This window comes from Thermobia domestica, chromosome 6 (genome assembly GCF_964235325.1).
Source record: "Thermobia domestica chromosome 6, izTheDome1.hap1.1, whole genome shotgun sequence".
NCBI classification, from domain to species: domain Eukaryota; kingdom Metazoa; phylum Arthropoda; class Insecta; order Zygentoma; family Lepismatidae; genus Thermobia; species Thermobia domestica.
Genome location: NC_137459.1, coordinates 58,622,034 through 58,646,265, shown reverse-complemented (window position 1 = coordinate 58,646,265; position 24,232 = coordinate 58,622,034). Strand labels below are relative to the sequence as shown.

Here is a 24,232-nt window from a genome sequence, read left to right as displayed (position 1 = left end):
TTGTCTGACTAGAAATATTTTCTAAACTTTTTCTAGTTGCAACTCTTAAGTTGTTAGTTCATAGATACACTATTATAATTTGTCCAAGGTTGGGAACCCTGAGCTAAAGAAGTTTAGTAGTAGTGATAATGAAACAAATGATGCAATAAAAGTACTCGTTCGTGGGACGAGCAAACTAGAATCCTGGCGTAAGGTTTTTAAGTAACTTAAAACCTTAGCAACACCTCTCTGAACCCACCTTGCCCACACGTAAACGTCAGTAAAGATCGATGCATTTGGTGTCAATCGTGAAACATTTGTTTGTACCACAGTTCACTTGCAGATTTGCACCACATGTAGGAATGTGGAATTTCAAATTGCCACACTGTGTATATAATTCACATCCTATATGCATATTAATTACCTTTCACCATATTGCTAGCTTTTCTTTGTAACATTGTTTATGGCCAGACGGTTTCGTGTAGTTTTTTCATTTACGTTAATTTGCTTATTGGCTAACTAATTTGATATGCAGAAAATAGCTGAGGGTTATCACTAAGTGAATCTCGTCAGTAGAGGGGAAATAATTCAATCTTAGAGGAAACTTGTCCTTCTGTAGTTCCCAGTACTCTAAATGAATTTTCACTTGTTGATTTGTGTTTAACTTGCCTGTTCCCATAAAAGGCATCATAGAGACGTGATTACTTAACAGGTTTGAAAAAACCTAACCCACCTGGGCCCATGTGGGTTTTTCGGGTTTAATTGTTTTTTTTTTTTTCTTCTTCTTCGAAATATTTCAATGTCTTTGAGGTAAAAATGTTAAAATATGATTTACATTTCAAGATTGTCATTGTCACAACTGGCAACAATTTTCTATTCACTGCTGTTTTGATAAAAATGGCCGCCATTTTGAAATTTTATATTGGATAGCCGAAAAAATCTATACAGCAAATTTAGAATGTCTTGTGTTTCTACCCTCAAAATTTTAACTTAAAAAGTCCGAAAATTGCACCGCGTACCATGGATACCCGTTATTTTAAATAACGGCCGCCATTTTTAAATTTTTTGCCGCCAAAATATGTACAGCTAATTTAATCTCTCGTGCTTCTACTTTGAAAATTTTAACTTGAAAGATCGAAAACTGCCCTTTGTAGCGTGGATATCCGCTATTTTGAAGAAAGAAAAAAAAGAGAGAGAAAGAAAGGGCGCCATTTTGTAATTTTACGTCGGTATGCCGAAAGAATCTATAGTGTCAGAAAATTTAGTGTCTCCAGCTTGTATCCTGAAATTTAAAAGACCAAAAGTTAAACACTGTGTGGTACAGGCAGACAAACGAACAAATGTAGATCGAGTCTCCCAGGAGCCTGTGATATTCGCCAAATATGAATACCAAATAGCTATATTAATTTTAACACACAATTCATGAAAATGTCTTATATGAAATAAATATTTTTCAACGTAAAATAAATGGTTTATTGTTGAAGTTCACTTTCTATGCTTTGCGCGTTCAATTACGGGAATTTCCCGAGCACTTGTTGCAAGACGGTTCTTTCCTGAAAATTAATTTAAAACAATTAACAAAGATAGGCCTATAATTCATATTTTATTAAAGTAAATGTTTCAAAATGTCGTAAATGAAATTAAATATCTTCCAAAGTAAAATAAATAGTTTTATTATTGAAGTATTCACTTCCGATGCCTTGTGGGTTCAATTGCGGGAATTTCCCGAACACTTCTTTCACGACGAGTTTTCCTTGAAAATTCAGCTTGCTTTACTGTACGTTGAAACTTCCTTTAATACTGATGTGCTTCAAAATAGTCAGGGAAGTTACTATTTCATAGAAAATCCAGGAACCTTTTCTGCAGTCAACATTTGTGATTAAAACTGGATATGTAGCTGCAAATGGCTTTCTAGTAAATCACATGCAATCTTACATTGAGCCGAAAAGTTTCATAAAACGTGTCCGGAATGTTTGCAGATTAAATTAAGTTTGATGGGGCAGTTAAGTTCATGATCTCAAAATTCCGGGAGTTCTATTACTCAAGCTGTGTACGAGAATATAATGAACACATCAGGGAAGTCAGAAGATAAATCTTTAAAACAGAAGCTTGGAGTTCAAGCTTCAAGCCAGATTTAAATCAAAATCAGATGCAACGGTTCTGTTTTAGACAACAAAGAAATAGACCAAATTGATAAATGTTTGAGTGTATTTAGAATCTAGAGATAAGGGCGGTGTTCATTATTCGGCACTATAGTTTTATCGTATTCCGGATGCAAGAAGCTTCACTCAACACGTAAAATATAAAATGAACGGTCGGCGGTTGTGGGAATGATAGATTCAACTTTTTTAAAACCATAAGTGTTGTGCCATCGAAGAGTTTCAATGAAGAGAATATAGATTTCAGTGTGAACTATGGAGATGAAATGCTGCTTGTAGTTAACTGTCACTATTGGATCTAATTAGTTGTCTTTCATCATATGCCTTTTTTAAACTTCAGAAATTTTCCCGAGAGTATCTCATAGTAATCCTAGTTGTAATGATCCAATAGCCTAATGCAGTTTCGGCAATGAACAACACAGCAGCAATCTTGATTTTTTTTAAGGGCGAGGTGTAGTTTTTTAGCCTATTTATCTTGCAGTTTGGTAATTATTACGTCGAGAGGACTGTTGTATGACAGTCTAGAAACTGCCAGTAAATAGTTTTGTAAATTCCTTTGATATCAGTTGTAATAAATTAATGGGTCTGATGGATGTTCTAGTATTCATGAAGGTTTAAGCAATTCTTAGTATATAGTAGAGCTCTCTCTTATGGCTGTGTAAACTGCGCAGAGGATTGTTATATTCTCTATTGAGCTAGTATTTCTGATCCTACGTTCTGTGCTGAACGAGGCTACTCACTTCCAGGGTGGAAAAAAAAAAACATGATTTTTTAATGTCATTTTGTTGATTTTTTTTTTATTTATTTATTTAAATCGATTTTTTCGATTTAAATCAAATCTTTCTCCTCGTATAATGCAAGTCGCGAACTGGAGAAAAAAACATTAAGAACATTAAGAATTAGTATTAAATGACAGTTATGCCATTTAAATGAAGGTATTTTGGTTTAATTTTGAATTAATCCCCAATCTTAACCTATTTCAATCCCAAACAATGTTTCTTAAGCATTAAGGAAAAGACGTACAGCAACGTTTATCAACATGACACTTTTCTTTTCACGAAAGTTGCTGATATTTGGCAGGGGTATATTTTTAAAAAATCGGAACTAGCCAGCGGCACGAAATATATGTAAAGTACATAAATTTCGCCTATAATTAACTAATTAACTCTATAGTCTATGGAACCCGGAGGTTCAATGCCGTTCACGAAAACTCTCCACTGACTTCTATCCTTAGCCATCTGGATCCAGTTTCTACTTTGTATTCCTAATTCTGCAAGATCCATCTTAATATTGTCCTCTCATCTGAGCCTAAATCTTCCTAATGGTCGTTTTCCGATTGGTCTTCCAGTTAAGAATTTGAAAGTGTTCCTATTTTCTTCCATCCTGGCTACATGACCTGCCCACCTGAGTCTCCTAGACTTGATGACTCTAACAATGTTTGGTAAACCGTATAAAGTACGTAGTGTTCCTCGTTATGAAGTTTCCGCCATTCCCGTTCCTCTTGGGTCTGAATATTCGTCTTAGGATCTTGTTCTCAAATACTTCGTCTACGTTCTCCCCTCATAGTAAGCGACCATGTTTAACCAGGGTATGTACCAGTCGGGGAATTTAATTGTGTCAGGGAAAAATATTTCCCAGGCTGTGAGGGGTGAAGGAATTCCACTAAAATAGTCATAAATTACAGGTAAATGATTTGGTTCATTTGTACGTTTGTAGAATGCATATAAACAATGATGAAAGCTTACAGTTCACTTTAAATATAAGTTGGGGACGCGGTGCCTCACTGGTAGAGCGTTCACCTCCGGTGCTTGGGGTCCCTGATTCGATCCCAGCTCGCGCCGTGTGGACTTTGTGGTGGACAAACCGTAGTCGTGGGTTTTCTCGGGGTTCTCCCATTTTATTCATCTCTCATCATCACAGTTTCCTTTAGCCTAACGTGCATAACCGTGGGACGTAAAACTGAAAGATTTCATTTTCATGTTCTAAATATGTTATTTTTCATGAGTTATACTAAGAAAAAAAGAATGACAGAGTCAAGGAAAATTATAATTTTGCTAGGGAATTTGTGCTTGCTGGGTAGACACCCTGAGAACAATAGGTATAGGCCTATGTATTTTAATCTTCAAATTCCAGGACAGAATTCTTGACAACAAGAGATTTTGAACTGAATAATAACACGCATTCCCAGCTTTTAGTCGACATTTAACTTCTTCGTAAAGATCGTTTTCGTCTGTTAATACTGATCCTAGATATTTGAAAGAATCCACTTTTTCAAAAGTATTATTCGGTATTTTAACGCATCCAAAATTTGCCGTATTACGATTCCGAGGAACTTCTATGTATTTAGTACATAAATTTCGCCTAAAGTTTTATTTTATTTTATTTATTTATTTTATTTATTTATTTTTTTTGTTTGTTTGTTTGTTTCAGAGAGGGGATCGGGCCCCACTAAATACGACCCTATTATCTGGAAACATATAGACGTGGACACAAAAGAATTTTTGTCTTAAATGTCCATGGTGATTTCTCCGTTGGAATAGTTAACGATTTAAAAATCCTATGTTGCGAAGAGAAGAAAGCAGGATTCCCCCGTTATCCATTCAAAACGGATATCCCCTAATCATCCTCTGCATGATACTCATTTTCGTACTGTGCTTACATACATTTGAGTCTCATTGTTTTATGATTATTATCTTCCATAATCGAAATAACAGAACAGAAACGGGATTTTACTTATTTTCGTTTTAAATTAATTTATTTCGGAATTTGATTTAAATCAACGATTTTTATTTTAAAAATCAAGTGATTTAAATCTTGATTAAAATCAAACTGATTTAAATCTTGATTAAAATCAAACTGATTTAAATCAATCCACCCTGCTCACTTCTAGTGAATATTTAATCATAGGAGTTTAGATTGGGAACTAGTTTTGCATATTGCTTGTAATTAGCCGGATTGGAATAATAGAATTAAATATTTTCAGAATATTCAGTGAAAGGCTGACCTGTGATTTGAACCAGTATAGCATTTCTTTTCGCCGCATTTTAAATGTGTGAAAACTAAATTTGGACTCAGGAATGAAGTAGCACGTGGAAATTAGTGCCAAGAACTAATGGAACTCATATTAGCTTGTAAATTTCTAATAAATCATACATTGGTTGAACGTTGTCAGAAGTTTTTAGCACATTATGCAATTAGCAATTCATGTACTTTGAGTAGACTGATTTTTATTTTTTATTATTTTCTAGTCTACTGAGGTGACACAACAAAACAGAGATGTGTGTTTACCCGCACCTGTGAGGTTCAAAGTGCAGAATAGGAAAGAAAGCAGTATGGAATGTTTACAGGACCAGGTCGTCCTAGAAAAGAAGTGAGTATTTGGACACTTTCAATTGATTATTCATACGTTGAATTATGTGGGAAGGGGACATGTATTATTTGCAAAGAGAAAGTCATTGATGCATCTCCGTATAAAGTAGTACCTCATTCTTTCACCTTAACCAGAAGTGTTCAGGCACAACAAAATACTATGAATTTCGTAACTCAAGGTTCCAAATTTTATAAATTGATATAAATTTTTAGTTTGAAGTATTGCTAACAAAATATATTTTCCATACTCTTCATTAGTGGAGACTTAGCAGTTTTTAGAATTGAGTGGCATATTTTGTGAATAAGTCAGAATGTTTTTGATCCGATACTTCATTATCACTCCTCATAGCAAATTATAGGAAAACAGCACTTCTTAACCGTAAACGCGCATATTGTCTGAGTTCTTTAGGAAACCAAAGAAAGACTGCTTTTCATCACTACGTTGTGGGTCAGTCTGTACTGAGCTATAGTAAACGTGATGAAAAAGCGATGCGTATTAATCTGACAGGTAGGTCAAGAGAAAGATTCAGTTAGCTTTTCAAATATGCTTAGCGTGGTTTTTCTCGGGGTTCTCCCGTTTCCTCCCACTTTCTTCATTCCACCATTTCATTCATTACTCATCATCACCGTCTCCTTTAGCCTAACCGGCATAACCGTGGGACGTAAAACTCAAAGATTTCATTTCATTTTTTTCAAATATGCTTAGCAGCGCATTTACGGGTTAATTTAATACATACAAGCCCCAAAGCAGAACATGTTGCCGCACCTGTGCAGAAAAAAATGCCAGAGAAGAAAAAAAAATAGCCAACAGAAAATTATAAAAACATGCCTGCTATGTGTAGATGTCTTAAGTGGACGGACTACTCGCATAAATATAGTTTGAACTTTTTTTTTTACGTCGCGTAAAGCGTATTTTTAAGAATCACAAGTGTTTCTTCTGCAGAAACTTTTGACCTACAAAAGCTCATCGCATAAAGACAAAGTTCTGCCATTGGGCTTATTCGCAGTACTACATGTACTTTTTTTTTTCTTTCTTTCACGAATGCACGCTAACCAAAACTATTCCCCCTTTTTTACTGAAAAATTGAATAAAGATTGAGAAATTCTGATTTGAGAGTGAAAACTTTCCCTATTGTGTAAAATTGATTAATATATCACGGGTTAATTGTTGATTGATCACAAATTTGAATATAACATTGTCAGTTCAACTAATGTATTGGAACTTATTGTTTCTTCTTCCCTTCTTTAAAATGTCTTAACAATCATTTGGTTCAATGTAGCACTAAATATTTAAAACTGAAGGAATAAACATTTATTCTTTTAACTTCCCTCCACATTACTCATACACTTAACGATGGCAATTTTTTTTTCGACTTAAGTGTAAAAGTGAAGTAAAAGCAATCATAAAACAGTAAACAGGGTTGGAAAAAATAATTCTTTTTTTTAAAGAAAAAAAGAACAAAACTTGTGTTTAAAACATGATTTTAAACTTACTTCAAAATCGTGTAATAACGTATTTATTAGGACTTGTATTGCTCTTACAACTTTTCATTTATTTTATTCTTGTTGTTTATTTTATTCTTGTTAAGACTACACAGTGTTGGGTACAGGATATTTCAGTATAGATTAGTAATGCTCAACTTATTTCATATCACGATCACCTTTTATTACACTCTCTTGCCAGTAACTCTCGTAAGTACTTTCTTGGTTGTAATAAGCTTCTTAGGTAGATTTTAAAATCTACCTACGACGGAGATTTAACACAATTTATCAATATACATGGCAAAACAAAAGTCCTTATCATCCTTGTGTATTGAGAACGGGTTGAGGGAGAATGATGAAACTTGGAAGTGTTATGTCACATCAGATGGTGCTGTCATGCATCATGACGGACATCTTTGATTGACATTCGAAATTATGCAAAGGGAGTCATGTTACATGTTTTAAGACTAGAATTTTACCAGAAATACGGTTTTGCAGTTATTTTAGCCGTAAAGCAAATCACTTCGGAGTTATCGCTTCTGGAAGTTTTCTAGTTATGCCTTTAGGGCCTAAGCTCGCGTTTCGTGGAAGCGGGTGAGATTTTTGTTGCAAAATTTGATTACTATTTCAGAACACTGATGCTAATAAAATTGTTTAAGAATAAGAAATTTTCGAAAAATGATGTTTGAAGCACACTTCATGTTGTGCTAACTTTCTGCAAGCCTGTGCAATTGGTTGTTTTTTGAGTCAATAATTTATTGAAGAAAGGTAATATTTGGAGCGTTCAGAGCACAATGGATCCAAATCTATTTTCAATAAAGATCAGTTTTGCTCAGCAAATTAATTCTATTTCAAAACGTAATATCTTCTCAGTCAAGAGTCCAAAACAAATGTAACTGAAACCATGCGAAAGGGCGGGGGATAGTTTCATATGACAGCTGCCAGACAGGGGCGTCAGTGGGACAGGAGGTCAACCGCCTCCATCCCCCACCCTGAATTTCAAATTTTAGGGGCAGTAAGGCAGTTTTAGATATCTTTTGATAAGCAAAGTCCAACAGAACAAGCTTGAGGTCCTTACACCGAATAAATATGGAGAACATACAGATGATTAAAAGTGGAAAGTTGCTTAGGCCCAATTTCCAAAATTTTAAGCAGGCTCGAAACTCGATAGTAGTGCCACCTTTGAAATCCTTGGGCTAAAAAATATACAAGGGAGCGATATAGGCCTAGTTCCTTACGGCCAATGGAAATGGATTATAACTGATGAAAATCCGTATTTATTCGTGTAAGGACTTCAAACATTTTATGTATTACTGGCCCAAAATCTGAAATTCAGGGTAGGAGGGCGGATGACCTCTAAACGAACGCCCGTCTCTAGCGGCAATCATATAAAATTCTAGATTGCACTTTGTCATGTAGTTTTTCTTTCTTTCATCTCAGATTCGTGGTTGTGAAAATATGACATTTTCCATCGGTGTATACTTTTGGACACTGCATTTATTTAACGTAAATATGCATCATTGACTATGGCATTCGGAGTTCGACTTGTTAATCATTCCCACGCTGCAGCGTGCACAATATAATGTTATGTGAGCAAGGAAGGAGATATTAGCCCTCCTCCCCCATTCCATCAACGCCCTTGTCTAGCGGTTGTCCTATGAAACTTTAGTCCACACCCTTGACTACGAAGATATTACGTTTGCTGAGCAAAAGTGAACCTTTCTGAAAATGGACTTGGATCGCTTGTGCTCTAAAGCCTCATATCTACCTAGGTAAAACTATTTTATTAAAAACCGAGTTGGTGCCAAATTTATCCTGCAACCCAAGTTCGTTCGAAACACATAAAATTAGTTTGTTTAGTTTGATTGGTTATAGTCTTGTATTAGTAGCAAGGCTATGCGACACAGGGCTTTTTGTTTAAAATGGGATCCGAACCACTAATTTTGAAATTTTACGTCGAATCGCAGTCAAAATCTATATAGCAAATTCCGATGTCTCGTGCCTATAGCCTCAAAATGTAATGTTAAAAGACCAAAATAATGCCCTGTAGCGTGGTGCAGTGCATACATACAGACAGATGAACAAAATGAGATCAAATTGTCCCAGACATTGACGTTCGGCACTGATGTTACAATAATGGTTAGTTACGCAGGCGACTGCTATACCTTGGGCTTTCTCGCCTGGTCCCTTCATACAAGCTATGCCAAGGTGTAAATTTTTTTAACAAAATTTAGAACTGAGGTGGGGAAGAGGGACGAAAAATGAAAAATATATTGTTGATACAAAATTAATTCTTATCTAAAGTTTCCAGCTGCATCTCAACCACATCACTGACGTTAGAATCATCAGAAGCAATCTTCGGATCAACACTTGTACCATTTGTTTGGGTTTCCAGTTTTTTTTTCACAGCATTGCATTCTCATAATGATTCTTCATTCTTTGAACTAAACCAACCATTTCTTTCTTACATGTTTTGCAACCAGCTTGTGTGGTCGTTTTCTTATCTGTTGGAGTTTGAGTTACTTTAATAAATTTGCTCCAAATGATGTCCTTTTTTCTTCCCGTAAAATTCATGTTAAACAATTCCAAGACACTAAGAACCAACATGTACTGTATCAACAAATGCCTTTGATATTTTAATTTCAGAACCGCAATTCAGCTAATAACCTTTTGTTTGTTTTCAGAATACAACACAAAAATTTGTTTCCATGATAATTATTTTATTTATATTTTAATATCAGTTCTACAAGTAGTGCAACCTTCGACTACGATATTTTCTCGCAAGTTAACCGAGAAGCATTTAAACAATGCAATATACGTTAAAAAATAAGAGGATAAAAGAGACAAAGTAAATTGTAGATCACCACATTGACTTGCTATAGCCACGAGAAATCGAAACATTCACATGGGAAGAAAATAGTCGTCAGAATCTAGAGCACTTTTTCACAATTTTCTTTCTCTGGCAGATTTTTTTACAAAAATAAAATAAAAATAAACATATGTTTAAAACAAGTCTTAAAAAATACACGTGTTTAAAACAAAATGTTTGAAACGTATACGAAATTTGTTTGAAACAAAACAACCCTGACAGTGAAAGCAATCACGCAATTGTGTTTAAATATTAAGAAATGTATATATTGTAAAATTCTTCCATTTTTAGGTTTATGTAGAGCTAGGTTCGTAATCGGCTGTGTAAATGAGTCCAGAATCGACTCCCACTACCGGTTTACTATAAAATCTTCTAATAAAATAGAACAGTATTTACGGAAATATTACAATATAACTTTCTCTAATGGGACGTAGGGAAAAGGTAGCTCAAGACCTTAGTGGCTTAGAACAGAGCTCCGGGCAGGCTAAGTAGAGTAGTGTAGGAAACCCCAACGCTCCGAAGCAAGCAGTGAGGAGGTTGAGTCACAGAGCCCCGAAGCAGGCTAAGCAACTGAGGTTAGCACTTCAGCAGAGCTCCGTGCAAGCTAAAACGGGTGGAAGGAAGCCTAGAGTTCCAGGCAAGCTAGAGGAGGGGAGACCAATCGGAGACTTGTGACTATCCATTGAATCATCTTCGTTATACAGGCGCTCCGGGCGGCGGTGGCGCAGCTGCTCCCATGTCGTCATGTGACTTGTAGGTAGTGCTGATAGTTCGTCGTCGTCGTCTCGTAGTAATCCGACGTGGAGTGTAGCACTTCATCGTAAATATTACAAGCATGTCGTACATTACAATATATATAATAAACAAGAATTTTAGAAATGATCAAAAAAAAAAAAAAAAAAAAATGGATCAAAAGATTGCTGTCTTGGCCAATAAGTAGATGTTGGGTCAGGAGCCACAAAATTTTTGAACGGCCTCTAAATCCAGTTAACGTATATTTTAGGGAATAAGCACATCAAAATGAGTTAAGTGGTAGTTTTGGTTTGGCTGTACTATATGTAGTTCTCGAGATATAAGGCCTACAAGAAAATTTATAATTAAATGAAAAAACATTGGATTTTTTGGATCAGGGCCCACAAAAATTTTTAATGGCCCCTAAATCGAGTTTTCGTATTTTTTTACGGAATAAGCACATCATACTGAGTTAAGTGGTAGTTTTGGTTTTGCTACACTGTGTGTAGTTCTCCAGATATAAGGCCTACAAGAAAATTTCTGTCTGAAATATATTGGGTCTTTAGATCCAAAAAATATGTAATGAAGTATTACTTACGTAAACAACCCTCGGTAACAATGGCAGTGTTGACCGTAGACAGCCAGGATGTAGAGGGTGAAAAGCTAGGGATGAACTTCGTTGACAGTGATAATCAACCATTTCCGGTTTTAATATTAGTCTCTATGAGCAGAGATACTAATAGATAGTGAAAAGCAGTTCTCCGTAATCGATTGAGCGTCTCAAAAAATCTAGTAAAAACTGAAGTGATGGAAATATCTACATAGAGCAAAAACGATAAGAGATACCAGGAACTGGCTTTTCTTCGGAATATATTTATCGTTCGAAGATTAGGTATCATCTCCTCTGATAACCCTCTATTCAGTGTTAGAGAACATTAAATATTTTTTCTTTCTTAATACATGTAAAATATCATGCTAAACCGGTCTATAATTAGGTAAATATGTATTTTAGAGCAGATATTATAGCCTATTTTTAAATCTATGTTTCGTGTGTTTGCAGAGATCTAGTGGCGGAGAAAGATGAGTGGACGCTAATTGCAGAGCAGGTTGTCAGAGAAGTCCAAGCTGCTGGCCTTCCACTTACCCTTCCCTGCGCAAAAGTGTAAGTAATATGTTACGTAGAGTGATAAGTCTCTTCGGAAATTATTAAACCGCTCTATATTCGATATATGATGTTCCTAACATTTGCAGTTGGTATGAGCATTACAGTGGTTATCATTTGATGAGTTTTAGGATTTTAGTTTAGTTTATATATGCTGTAATAGATGTATTAAAAAAATGTGATTTGTTCAGGTGAATTCCTTATTTTTCTTGCATTGTTTATTTCTTATTTTTCCTTAGAGCGTATGTAACTATAATAGTGCTTTAAGTGAAACTGCAAAATGTGGCCATAGCAAAAGTTAGGCAATATATCAGACCATATATAGTTTTAAAGTAATGAATACTGTGCATCATAGAAGTAAGCAAAACTTTATTACTATTATTACTACAATATTTTTAAATCGGTGAAACGGAGGAATTCAATCACTCGATATTGATTTATTTCGAGCCCAAGAAGTAGTTCGAATAGTTCAAAATAACAGCTGTTGTGAAACATATTTCCTAAATTAAGGGCAAAAGGAACTTAAATTCACTCCCTTATTCTCGACAAACCTTTAAATTCAAGCAGTGATGATTTCGAAGCCTCTGAAAATTTATCCGTAGTCGAGTGTTTTTTTATGAAACTTAACGTGGAAGTTATTTTTAAATTGGGGACATGGATTTTATTTATTTATTTATTTATAAATTTCAGCTTCCAGAAGCGGCGATGATTGAACGCATATAACCTCAAATCCGAATAATGTCTGCGAAGAGTTATCGATTTTTTTTAACACTGGTTAAGTAAAGAAACTGAAGTTTGAGGGAACTTCCCTCTTCTATTCGTTTATATTTGACTGGTGTTAAATGAAACCAATCGGAACTATCCATATCCCTTAAAGACAAGTGAAATACACATAGTCATCAAAAAATTTGCCCTTCATTAGACTTCTATTTTTCTCTGTCCAAGATTGACCTTTATTTGCTATTTAAAACGGTATTCAATATGTTTGTGTTATGTCAAATGCTTTAGAAATTCGGTTGTACATAACTCGAGAACAAAGAGCCTGCACAACGTAATTTCTTACACGCTACTAAACAGACGAAGGTCTCCCTCCATGCCAGTTGGATCCCAGTCGGGTGAATTCGGTGTATAGGTTTTTGTTTATAATGCATGATGCGAACTTTGACCCATAACTCGGAAACCAAAACCCTACGCAGCATAATATTTAACACGCTTATATAGCAAGTCTATGTCTATATGTTTAAAATCGTGCCAAACTTGGTGCCGATTGGACGATTACGTATATATAGAGAACTCCTACGTACCTACATGGTTAGCGTACGCGTCTTTGGCGCGGGAGAGGCGGGTTCGATTCCTGGCGGGATCTCAAGTGGTTCAGATTCCATGTTAAGCTATAAGTCCTCGTCTCACAGCCTCACCGTTGAGAGAGACGCTAAGCTTCAATCCAATTTATTTATGTTATTTATTTATTTTTTCAAAATTATGACGCAAAATTTGAAGCCTATATTCTGGAACCGTCAGCCTATACAACATAATATAGCATAGAAGTTTACCGCCATGCCAAGTCTAATCTCACGTCAGTCGGATGAGTTCGGTTCTTTGGTTTTTACTTTTGAGAATATAAGTAAAAATTCGATCGCAAATAACTGGAAACCATAAGCCTGTACAACATAATGTTTCATACTCTTACGTAGTAGGTTAAGCTCTAACACTGGCAAATTTGATCCAAATCGGGGGGTTTTCTTGCCAAAAGTATAACGCTAAATTCGACCGCTATAACTCAAGAACCATATGCCTACGGAACACAAAATTTCACATGATTTTACAATAGGTAAAGCTCTACAACCGTGCCAAGTTTGATTGTGATCGGATGAGTTTGGTCTATGCGTTTTTGTTTTCGAAAATATGACGCAAAATTCGACCGCCCATAACCCGGGAACTATAAGCCTGCACAAGATATTTTATATGCTTCTATAGCAGGCCCACGTCTACTACCATTCCGACTTTTATCCCAATCGCATGAGTTCGGCTGAAGTCGTCTGATGTATAGTGTCCTTGATTTTTCAGGGAAAATTCAAATAAAGGACGAAAAAATACCGTGTTTTATAGAAATTTAATTAATTTTACGGACCTTCTATTAAAAAATTTTTTATATGTACAGCAGAGTCCCGATTAACTGAGTTCACTGTGAACCGTGTGGTTCTACCAAAAAAAAAAAAAAAAAAAGCCAGAGCAGACGGCTCGCGTGTTAAATAGTGTGTGTTGTAGTGTATGCAGAGGCCGAGGTGATGTGGCAGTTGCTATAAAACATTGTGCGTTTTCTTTAATTAATCAAATTTTTCTGCATTTGCCAAGGTACTTTTGCTCTGAAACTAACATTACACTAAGTAATGAAAAAGGATCTGAATGTTTCAAACAGCAAACAAGATGATGTGTTGGAAAAGGTTCACTACTCTCTCTCTCTCTCTCTCTCTCTTTTTTTTTTTTTTTTCTTTCTTTCATTCTTATAATTTCGAGTGCGTTGTTGCTAAACTCACAATTTTAAGGGACTTATAAAAATTCAGACGTGAAATTATATTTTGAAGAAGTATGCATGTGTCAGTTGACCTTGGAGGAAAGTATAAGAGAAAGAAAGTGCATGTTCAGGTGTGTTCCCCGTGTTAATTAAATTTGCTAAGTTTTCTGTCTTTTAAAATAAGATTATCCTAATTATTATCATTATTCAATTTATTTCGAAATACGCTTAAATCTGTGTTCTGTCACTAACAAGGAGACTTACGGAAGTGTAACTTCCCGATTTCAATGAAACTTTGCATACGTGTCCAACATTAAAAAATAAGTGACACGTTTGTTGTGGTTATTATTATTATTATTATTATTATTATTATTATTATTATTATTATTATGTCGGCAGTAGTGCAGGATTAAGGGTAGAAACCACCTGTTGAACGTTAGGGGTGGTCTCCACGCATAAGCAGAAAACAATTATTTAATATAGAAGAAAATATACTGCCAGTTTTTTTAGGACAGCTGATTCAGAATCTTAAATTCAAAATGACGGATCCAATGTGGTGATTACAATTACAAAAAGTCTTCTGGTTTGAAATGCTCTGCAGTCAAGAACAATTATAGTTCTTGGCTAACTGCAGAGCATTTCAAACCAGAAGACTTTTCGTAATTGTAATCACTATATTGGACCTGCCATTTTGAATTTTGTAATTTTGACTTTAGATTCTGAATCAGCTATCCTGAAACCCCACAGGCAGTACGCTGTCTTCTACATTAAATGATTGTTTTCTGTCTATCCTTGGAGAACATCCCAACGTTCAAAGGGTGGTTTCTACCCTTAAATCAGCACCATTGCCGAAATAAAAGGTACGTGTCGCTTATTTTTCGATGTGCTACAAGTAAGTTACTAGTTTAATAAAACCAGGCATAGACGACTAACTGTACTTTTTTGTAAGATTAGGCAAGGATCTATAAACAGCAGCAACAACAACAACAGCATTGGCATTATTATTATTATTATTATTATTATTATTATTATTATTATTATTATTATTATATTTGAAACGCTCTACCCTCTGACATAGAGGGGAGAGGTCATTACATAGAATTGAATTTTCAAATTATTAGGGTAGTTGAAGTATTGACTTTGATTACGACAAATTTTTAAATAATAATAGAAAGAAATAACAGCTATTTACAAATAGTCTCCGAAGGCTTGGGGAAAACGTAGAAAGAGAAATAAATTAATAACTTAAGAAAGAAAGAAGGAAATAAATCAATTTTCCCTTTAAAAAACTACCCATTTATTAGACTTTAATCTATCAAATAGTACACGTCATTTTATACGTCTCACCTCATGGTATACATGTTAATAAGCGCCACACGCAGTTGATTAACATAAGAGAAAAATGTAAGTGAATATTTAAATTATACAAAGAGATAATTTTATCTGAATGAGGGCCTTAATGTATTATGTTACATTTTCAGCGTTGTTGCGCACCTGGAATCAGTGGGGGGACAGACATAACCGAAACACAGTTTGGGACACGTAACCACGTCATCGGGGGACAGAATTTTGATATACGTTCATATAAGTCTATTGTATTTTCATATTTTAACTTGCATTTTTGCGTTCAATTTCGGTCGAAAGTAGTGTTTATGACAATAAAAGCATAGTTGTATTTGTCTATTTTTGTAAGATTATTACTCGGATTATTTTAATCGCCTTCCATATTATTATTATATTGCCTAGAAGGCTAGAAATAAATGTGTTAAACCATGTATCACTGAGCTGAAAACCATCTTGGCTGACAAAAATCTTTGTTTACTACCGTCAATTATTCGCTTCGCTGGGTTAAAATAGGAAAAAAAATTAGTAATATTCCGTTAGTCAGTCACTGTGTTACTACTACTGAAACAGTCTTTGATATCGATCATTTTTATATATCTCCCCCCTCTCCCAAGTTGCGGGGCTGAATTTTGATTTAAACTTGAGAGGAAGTGTCACTGTTGATCTCAGTGACCCCGAAAACTATTGATTCGACATTAATATCAGTCATCGATCATTTATGTATATCGTGAACACAGGTCCAAACCGTCGTAAACGTCGGACGGCGCGTCAACGGAGTGTAGAATAGAAAATAAAGGAAAATGAAAGAACGCCTGATCGACCGACACCGGTCCACCGGTCCAATTGTGTCACTGACAGCCATCAAGTAAATATGTTGCAATACGGGTAAATTATTTGTTCTGGATGCCTTGAAAACCGCTCATAATCGTTCCGCATAGTAAGGACGAACTCAGAGGCTACTACGTGCAATCTGAGGTACTCTGATTTTAATAACTGATCCGTGGCAGTGCGTTCTGTGTTTATATGTATAGATTGTCATTCGTCTTTCCCTTAAAAAGATAGTTTCAAAGTAAATTCACGATTATCTCGGTCGTTCAGAGTGCTGTCCTGTAAAGAATTTTCAGTAAATAAACCTTTGAGTTCGCCCTTACTACCCGAAAAGCCTCATATATATACTTGCTAAACAGAATGCGAATAACTTAATTAATGCATATCGAGCTTCCAGTTCAATTTGTATTTAAATTAATAACTGTTAATACAATGAGTTTGTATTTTGCAAAAGCGTGTCTACAGTATCCAGTTGTACTTTCATGTATTTGTTTGTTATTAAACATGCATTCGTTATAAATCTTTGGACCAATGAATATGGGTCGAACTAAATCTTGTTATGAGCTCCTTCGTGGTGCTGGGCGGTTAGCGTCTGCGCGTTTGGCGTGGGAGACCCGGGTTCGATTCCGGTGGGAGCTCATGTGCTTCGGATTCCACTTTAATCAGTAGGGCCACGTTTCATATAACCTCGCTGCTAAACGGGACGTTAAACTCAAAATCAACTCAACTAATCTTATTATCTAGCATGCTTCACAATACTTGTCCGAAGTTAGTTAATAATTATTCACAATTAAACTGAGTACTTGTCACTGTGCTGTTTATGAGGGAAATTTAAAAAGTTAGTTGCACTGCTTGAGGAAACAAACGAGGAGCAAACTTTCACAATACTGGTACACAAAAGTTCAGCGCGGATTTACTTTTCGATCTAATCACCTCCATTATTTAAACATTTATCGACGCGTTTCACAATATTTTCTAGAATTCCCGCCCAACGTCCGATAACCTTTGTGGGTTACAGCTTTCACTTCGTCATCCATATCTTCGATATCATATCTTTGGAAGTTCTTTCGTAGGAGCGAAAACATGGAAATCACAACGTGCAAGATCTGGAGTGGTGATCCTATATTTCTCACTGAAATTTGCATAGATCATCTCACGGTAGTTTTGCCTTATGTCATAGAGGAGCATAATTGCGATATTACATATTCATCGTACACTTCGTGCACCTGCCTATAAATTTCTTTGCGGTTACACAGTTTTGCCCACAAAAACTAATCACTGCGCGCACTTCCAATTTGGACGCCAACTGCCGAGATATGTTTACAACTGATTAGCAAGTAAACCACAACTACCACGCCAAATCCGTTACGTCACGCGCTGCAGATAAATGTCAGCAGTGTTGCCGCCAAGTTTCAAAAATATCCTTGTACCAAGAGATTTTACGAAGGTGTGCAACTGACTTCTTGACTAACCCTCATATTTACTGTATGTGCTGTTTACTTACTATGTTACTCCGTCAATGTGCTATTTATAACCCTGCATTACTTCCTTTTACTCATACAAATACTTGCTGATGAAAGTGTGTTTATTGATTTCAGGTTCGGAAGCCTTGATAGGCGGAAGCACATGGCTCACAGTAGTGCTTGCCTTGAGTCTCGTAGTGTTGACGATCTAGATGCTCTGCAACGTAGTGTAGTAGAGCAGAATCCAACCCCAGCGCAATACGTCGGGTACTATCCTGTGGAAAACGTCCATTACGTAAGAGAGAAGCGGCATGACACGAATGTTACACAAGGATCATCTTCATCAAGAAAACATGGTCAAAATTCTGCTCATGTTAATTGGGGCAGGGAAGCCGAGGATCAACAAAGGTGTGTAAATGTTTCCTCTAGCCAGTCCACTGTACAATATCCGTCCAGTCCAATGGGGGGAGCTTTGCTGCCTGGACAGACATATCCGGAACACAGTTTGGGACACGTAACTGCGTCGTCGGGGGACAGAGTATTGTCTAGGGCTCAGTCAATGGGCAGTGTTGACACGACTACAAACATGAATGGTGAAGCCAGAAGTGCAAAGGAACATTTGCGAACTAGCGATATGCACTCATCAACATCTTACAGTCAGTTGAAATCGCCTGAGGCATCTACTAGGAAGCCGAAGGAAAAGGAGTGGTACGAAACGTCCCTTGATTCTCCAACAGTGCCTCATCGCTCCCGATCGTCTTCCAGTGAGGTCCCATCTAGTCTTCCATGCCCTACTCCGCTTACGCAATCAGAAGAAAAAGATATTGACCAGCCCCAGCTTATGGCATATGAATTAATGGAAGGTTCTGTTGATTCATGTAGTTCTATAATATACAGTACAACATCTACAGCGAAGTCTGAATTGGAAAACAGGTGAGTGGAAACGAATTCATGAATTCCTTGATATTATATTAACATTTCATTTCAGCACCAAAACATAATGGAAACTTAAACGTGACATCCAAAGCACATATATTCTCATCGGAAGCCAATCATATGTACACTCATGTCCAAAATTATTGTCGCATGTCTTTAAATATGTTGTTATAGGAATATAATTTGATAACGAATTTGCCCGGTATTTCTTACAATGTTAATATGTGTATAATCGGCTGAAACATGTATATGGCAAATTTCATGTGAAAAGAGCAGTAAATAGGAACAATAAAACGAAAATAAAACTTTCTTGTCCATTTAGCAGCATTTTGTTTTACTCATTCTAAGTTTCATATTTATAATTCTTTTCATATGAACTTTACCACAAATATACATTTCCCGATTATACACATAGTATCAGTATTAAAAGTACCCTGCAAAATCATTATCAAAATATATTGTTACAAGAAGACAGATATGCGACAATCATTTTGGACATGAGTGTACATGAAATAGCCAATTCTTTATTCGTGATCCCCTTTGCATTCAATATTGTAATCATTTATATTACGAAAAATGATAGAATTACAATATCGATTATTCAGAAACTGTATGGATACATATGTCCTGTCCATTATTTACACACAGTGTACGCCATTTCAACACAATAGTTTTTCGTTTTCCTGGGAGAGTAGCTTTACAGAGAATCAAACAGGTGTCCTTGTGTACTGTTTACTTACTCCGGAAGAATATATCCTGTTAAGTATCCAGTGCTAAAGCATGTTCAGTAATAACTGCTGACCGTCATTATTATTATTATTATTATTATTATTATTATTATTATTATTATTATTATTATTATTATTAATAGTAATAATAATAATAATAATAGGAATAAAATGCACTTTCATTCAGACATTTACAATGTAACTTTCAGAATTTTTAAAAACCTACCAGTAAGATAACGGTTTCTATCACTTATTTTTGGATCAGAAGATCCAATATATTTCACGCAAAAAATTTCTTGTAGGCCTAATATCTCGAGAACTACATATAGTGTAGCCAAACCAAAACTAACAATTTACTCAGTATGATGTCCTTATTCCGTAAAAAATTGTGAAAACTCGATTTAAGGACATAGGGGCCGCGGTGGCTCAGTGGTAGAGCGTTCACCTCTGGTGCTTGGGGTCCCAGGTTCGATCCCAGCCCCCGCCAAGAGAACGTTGTGGTGGACAAACACCGTGTGCGTGGGTTTCCTCGGGGTTCTCCCGTTTCCTCCCACTTTCTTCATTCCACTATTTCATTCATTACTCATCATCACCGTCTCCTTTAGCCTAACCGGCGTAACTGTGGGACGTAAAACTCAAAGATTTCATTTCATTTTCGATTTAAGGACTATTCAAAAAAAAAAAAAAATGTGGCCCTTGATCCACAAAATTCAATATATTTCATACAATCAAACATTTTCTTCTACGACCCATATTTTGGGAACTACAAATAGTGTAGCCAAACCAAAACTAACAATTTACTCAGTATAATGTGCTTATTCCGTAAAAAATACGAAAACTCGATTTAGGGACCGTTCCAAAGTTTTGTGGCCCCTGATCTACAAAATTCGATATATTTCATACAATCAAACATTTTCTTGTACGCCCTATATTTTGAAAACTACATAAAGTGTAGCCAAACCGAAACTAACAATTTACTCAGTATGGCCGTAAAAAATATGAAAATTGGATATACGGGCCGTTTAGAAATTTTGTGGCTCCTAATCCAAAAAATTCAATATATTTCATTCAGTCAAAATTTTCTTGTACGCATTATATCTGGAGAACTACATATAGTGTAGATAAACACAAACCATCACTTAGCTCAGTATGGTGTGCTTATTGCGTAAAAAGTACGAAAACCCGGTTTAGGAGCCGTTCCAAACTTGTGTGGCCCCTGATCCAAAAACTAATTATTGGCCAAGATTGTAATCTTTTGATGCATTTTTGGATCATTCCTTAAATTCTTTGCTCAAATCGCAATCTTTTGATGCATTTTTTGGATCATTCCTAAAATTCTTGTTATAATATAATAGATCGTCGTGTTGGTGTAACAATGATACCTGCAATATTCCAATATTTTTTCTTTTTCTTAAAAAGTGTTTAATTTATTATTTTTATTTCCTGCATCACGCATGGTGCATAACATAGCATATGTTTGGAATAATTTAAGGGGTCCAAACAATGTCTTGAATTTATTAGAAAATTTTTGTAACCACTAAGAATTGTAATAAATTGTGGCTAGGAAAAAAATACACACACACATTTTTTTCTTGAACTGTTTGATATATATATATTACAAGGTCCATCAGTTTCAGATAAAAAAAAAATATAGTGAATTAATTTCCCCTGAATATGCAAAAATGTGTAATTTACACTGCATAATCGCAATACGTGAGATTATATGGTTGATGAGCTGTGCATAGCTCTTACTAAGATATACTGTGGCCATATTTACGACATGGGTTGACTGTTTTTTATGTAGTATTGTGTAAAGACCAATTCTCAATCTATTTAGAAGGTGAGTACGATGGCTCAGTGTAGAACGCTTACCTCTGGTGCGTAAGGTCCTTGGTTCGATACCTGGCCAAGTTAATTTGTGGCGGACAATATCGTGTCCGTGATTTTTCTCAGGGTGCTCCCGTTTCCTCCCACATTTTCATTCCACCAATTTTTCCATCAACATTCACTTGCCTTAATCATCCCTCTCCCTTACAGTTCAGCAGCCATAACACTTCTGTATGCAAGTCATTGTAGGAAGGAAATTATTATTGAATTGGTTAATTGGATGCATAAGAAGGATAAAAATCTTGGGTGGACACTCCTCACTTCCCACACTTTTATGTCATATCAGGCTTCCTGATAACCCTGATATGACATAAAGTATCCAAATGGAACGTCCTAGAGACCTAAAAATGAAGCAAATTTACCAGAATTTGCTCCCTGCCATGATCTGAGATTCATTTACTATGTAGATTAGTGTAGTATAAATAGATTAATAGTGTGTGTCCGTAAAGTCATGGTGCACTTTTGACTGGTCACATGAAAGCAACAAAAGAAGATAGAAATGTGAAATCTTCACCAAATAAGTAGTATGACGTGCAAGTGTGTTCGCACACAGGTGAAGATGTAATACCACGAACTGCGCAGCAGCCCCGCCCACGCCAGTCGAGATGTGGACAGTATAGATGAAAGTTAAGTGTGTTCTGTGGCTTGCTAAATTCGAATTCGTTACCAAAGTGCAACGTGAATATCGTCGCGTGTACAACGAAGCGCCACCACGTAAGAATAATATTACTCGACGGGATAAGCAGTAAAAAGATACTGGTAGTTTGTTGGACAAACTCCGTTCTGGGAGGCCATCGGTAAGTGACGAGCCTGTAGAGGCATATGGGAGAGCTACCTAAGGAGTCCTAAAAAATCTGTGTGCGCGTGGACAATTACACCTAAGCAAGACTAGTTCATAAGGTGGTAAATGAACGTCTACATTTTTCGGATTACAAAGTACAGCTGTTGGACGCTATCAAACTGGTGGATGGTCCCAAACGATTCGCGTTTGCTACAGATATGCTTCATGAGGTCGATAATGATGAACGATTTTTTCAGAAGATTTTGTTTAGCGATGAATCGACATTCCATGTCTGTGGACATGTTCATCACCATAACGTCCGAATATGGGCTGCTGAAAATCCTCGTACCTATGTTGAATAGGAACGTAACACATCTAAAGTGAACGTGTGGTGTGGTCTGATACATGCTAAAGTGATAGGCCCATTTTTCTTTGCGGAGCAGACTGTGATGTAAACAAGTACCTTGACATGTTCAATTGTATGCAATAACACAGTTTCCAGAAGGTGTCATCTTTCAACATGATGGCGCTCCTCCACACTATGCCGACATTGTTCGTACGTTTCTGGATACAACATTTCCCCAGTGGTGGATAGACAGGCGTTCTGTCAAGCCATGGCCACCACGATCCCTGGATCTTTGGTAATGGTAATACTTCACTTCATAATTTAGTCACTCAAGTTGCGGTGACTGATGTCATGAAATGTATGATGCGTACAGGTTAAAACGTTATGTTGAGAAGATTGCTCGCATCTGGAATATTATACACCACATAAAATTTGGAACATTTCGTCCAAAAAAGAAAGTGATCACTAACAGTGAAGAGAAACAAAAATGTAACAACACTAAATCAAAAGCTGCAATAAACAAGATCATTAAAACAGCCCAGCTTCGACGATAAGTACTTGAACAACTATTTCACTATGAACTTTCTGATTCTTGTACACTTTTTGATGATCATGGACTTCTTGTAAAAGCAAAGCTCGTTGATGCAGGAATTAAAATGCGTGCTAAACGAAGATTCCAAAGGTTCTGTTTGCCAACCCGATGACACTACTTGCTTTATCATTGATGCAATAGTAACAAAAGAAAAAAAGAAACATTTGGAGATGTAGCTATTGCTTATGCTATATACACATTGTCTATTTCATCACAGGCTGCAAGGGTCGACCATGTATTTGACAGTTACTTTGAATGTTCTCCTAAAAATATGCTATTGATTTTGTAAAAATAACATCGGATACCAGTACAAATGGACAAATTCTGGCCATCATATTTAAATAAGTTACTTCTTCAACAACTTACGAGCGATAATTGTAAAAGTAAATTGATTAGTCATCCAATGACTCAGATACATGTCTCCAATGCCTTCTCAAGAATGAACAGTGAAATTTTGGTTAACTGTATAGCTGTGAAAAATGATTTACAGAGAACAATGCCAAGTGTAGATCGTCTTGCCATTGAAGAAGCCGATTTTCGGATGATGGTTCATGCCATGGGCGTCTCTGGCAGGGGGAGGAGGAGGCCGACGGAGACGCGTCCTCCCTAATATTTTGAAGTACAAAATACTCAATATTTTATTCTAATTTAATTTATTTACTAATGATAGAATGACGTATAAATAATAGTCTAATAATTATATTTATTTGGAATATAATATTCAGGCTGTGAAACGATTATAACAGAGTTCTTGATATACCTTAGGGGGTCCGTGAAGGTAACCTCCAAGATGATAAACAGGTTGGGCTAGGTAGTACCATTTAAATCACTTTCTTTGATATGTTCTCCAAATTTTACATGCCAGGGACGTCAGTGGTTCATGCTGAACATTCTGCAAATCAAGGGTATCAAAAGATAGTCTTTGTTCCTTCTGATACTATTATGGTCTTACCTCTCTTTCACTGGAATAAACTAAACAGAATGGGAGCTAAGGAAGTGTGGTTAAGAACTGGTGTCAGCGAATCAACAAAGTGCCGATATATATATCGATAGAAACATT

At 36.0% G+C, this 24,232-nt stretch overlaps 1 protein-coding gene across 6 annotated transcripts in view; it reads left to right on the top strand.

Annotated features, from left to right (window-relative positions):
- The window catches only part of LOC145688027 (uncharacterized), a 113,385-nt gene that overhangs the window by 15,359 nt on the left and 73,794 nt on the right, over positions 1-24,232 (top strand). For all 6 annotated transcript variants that reach the window (XR_014131831.1, XM_081761705.1, XM_081761702.1 and 3 more), the window contains 3 exons: positions 5,387-5,508; positions 11,651-11,752; positions 18,038-18,835. Coding sequence is in view for 5 of the 6 variants with exons in the window: in XM_081761702.1 (XP_081617828.1) it covers positions 5,387-5,508; positions 11,651-11,752; positions 18,038-18,835 (1,022 nt within the window). In the remaining variant the exon portion in view is untranslated. The remainder of the gene's footprint in view (positions 1-5,386; positions 5,509-11,650; positions 11,753-18,037; positions 18,836-24,232) is intronic.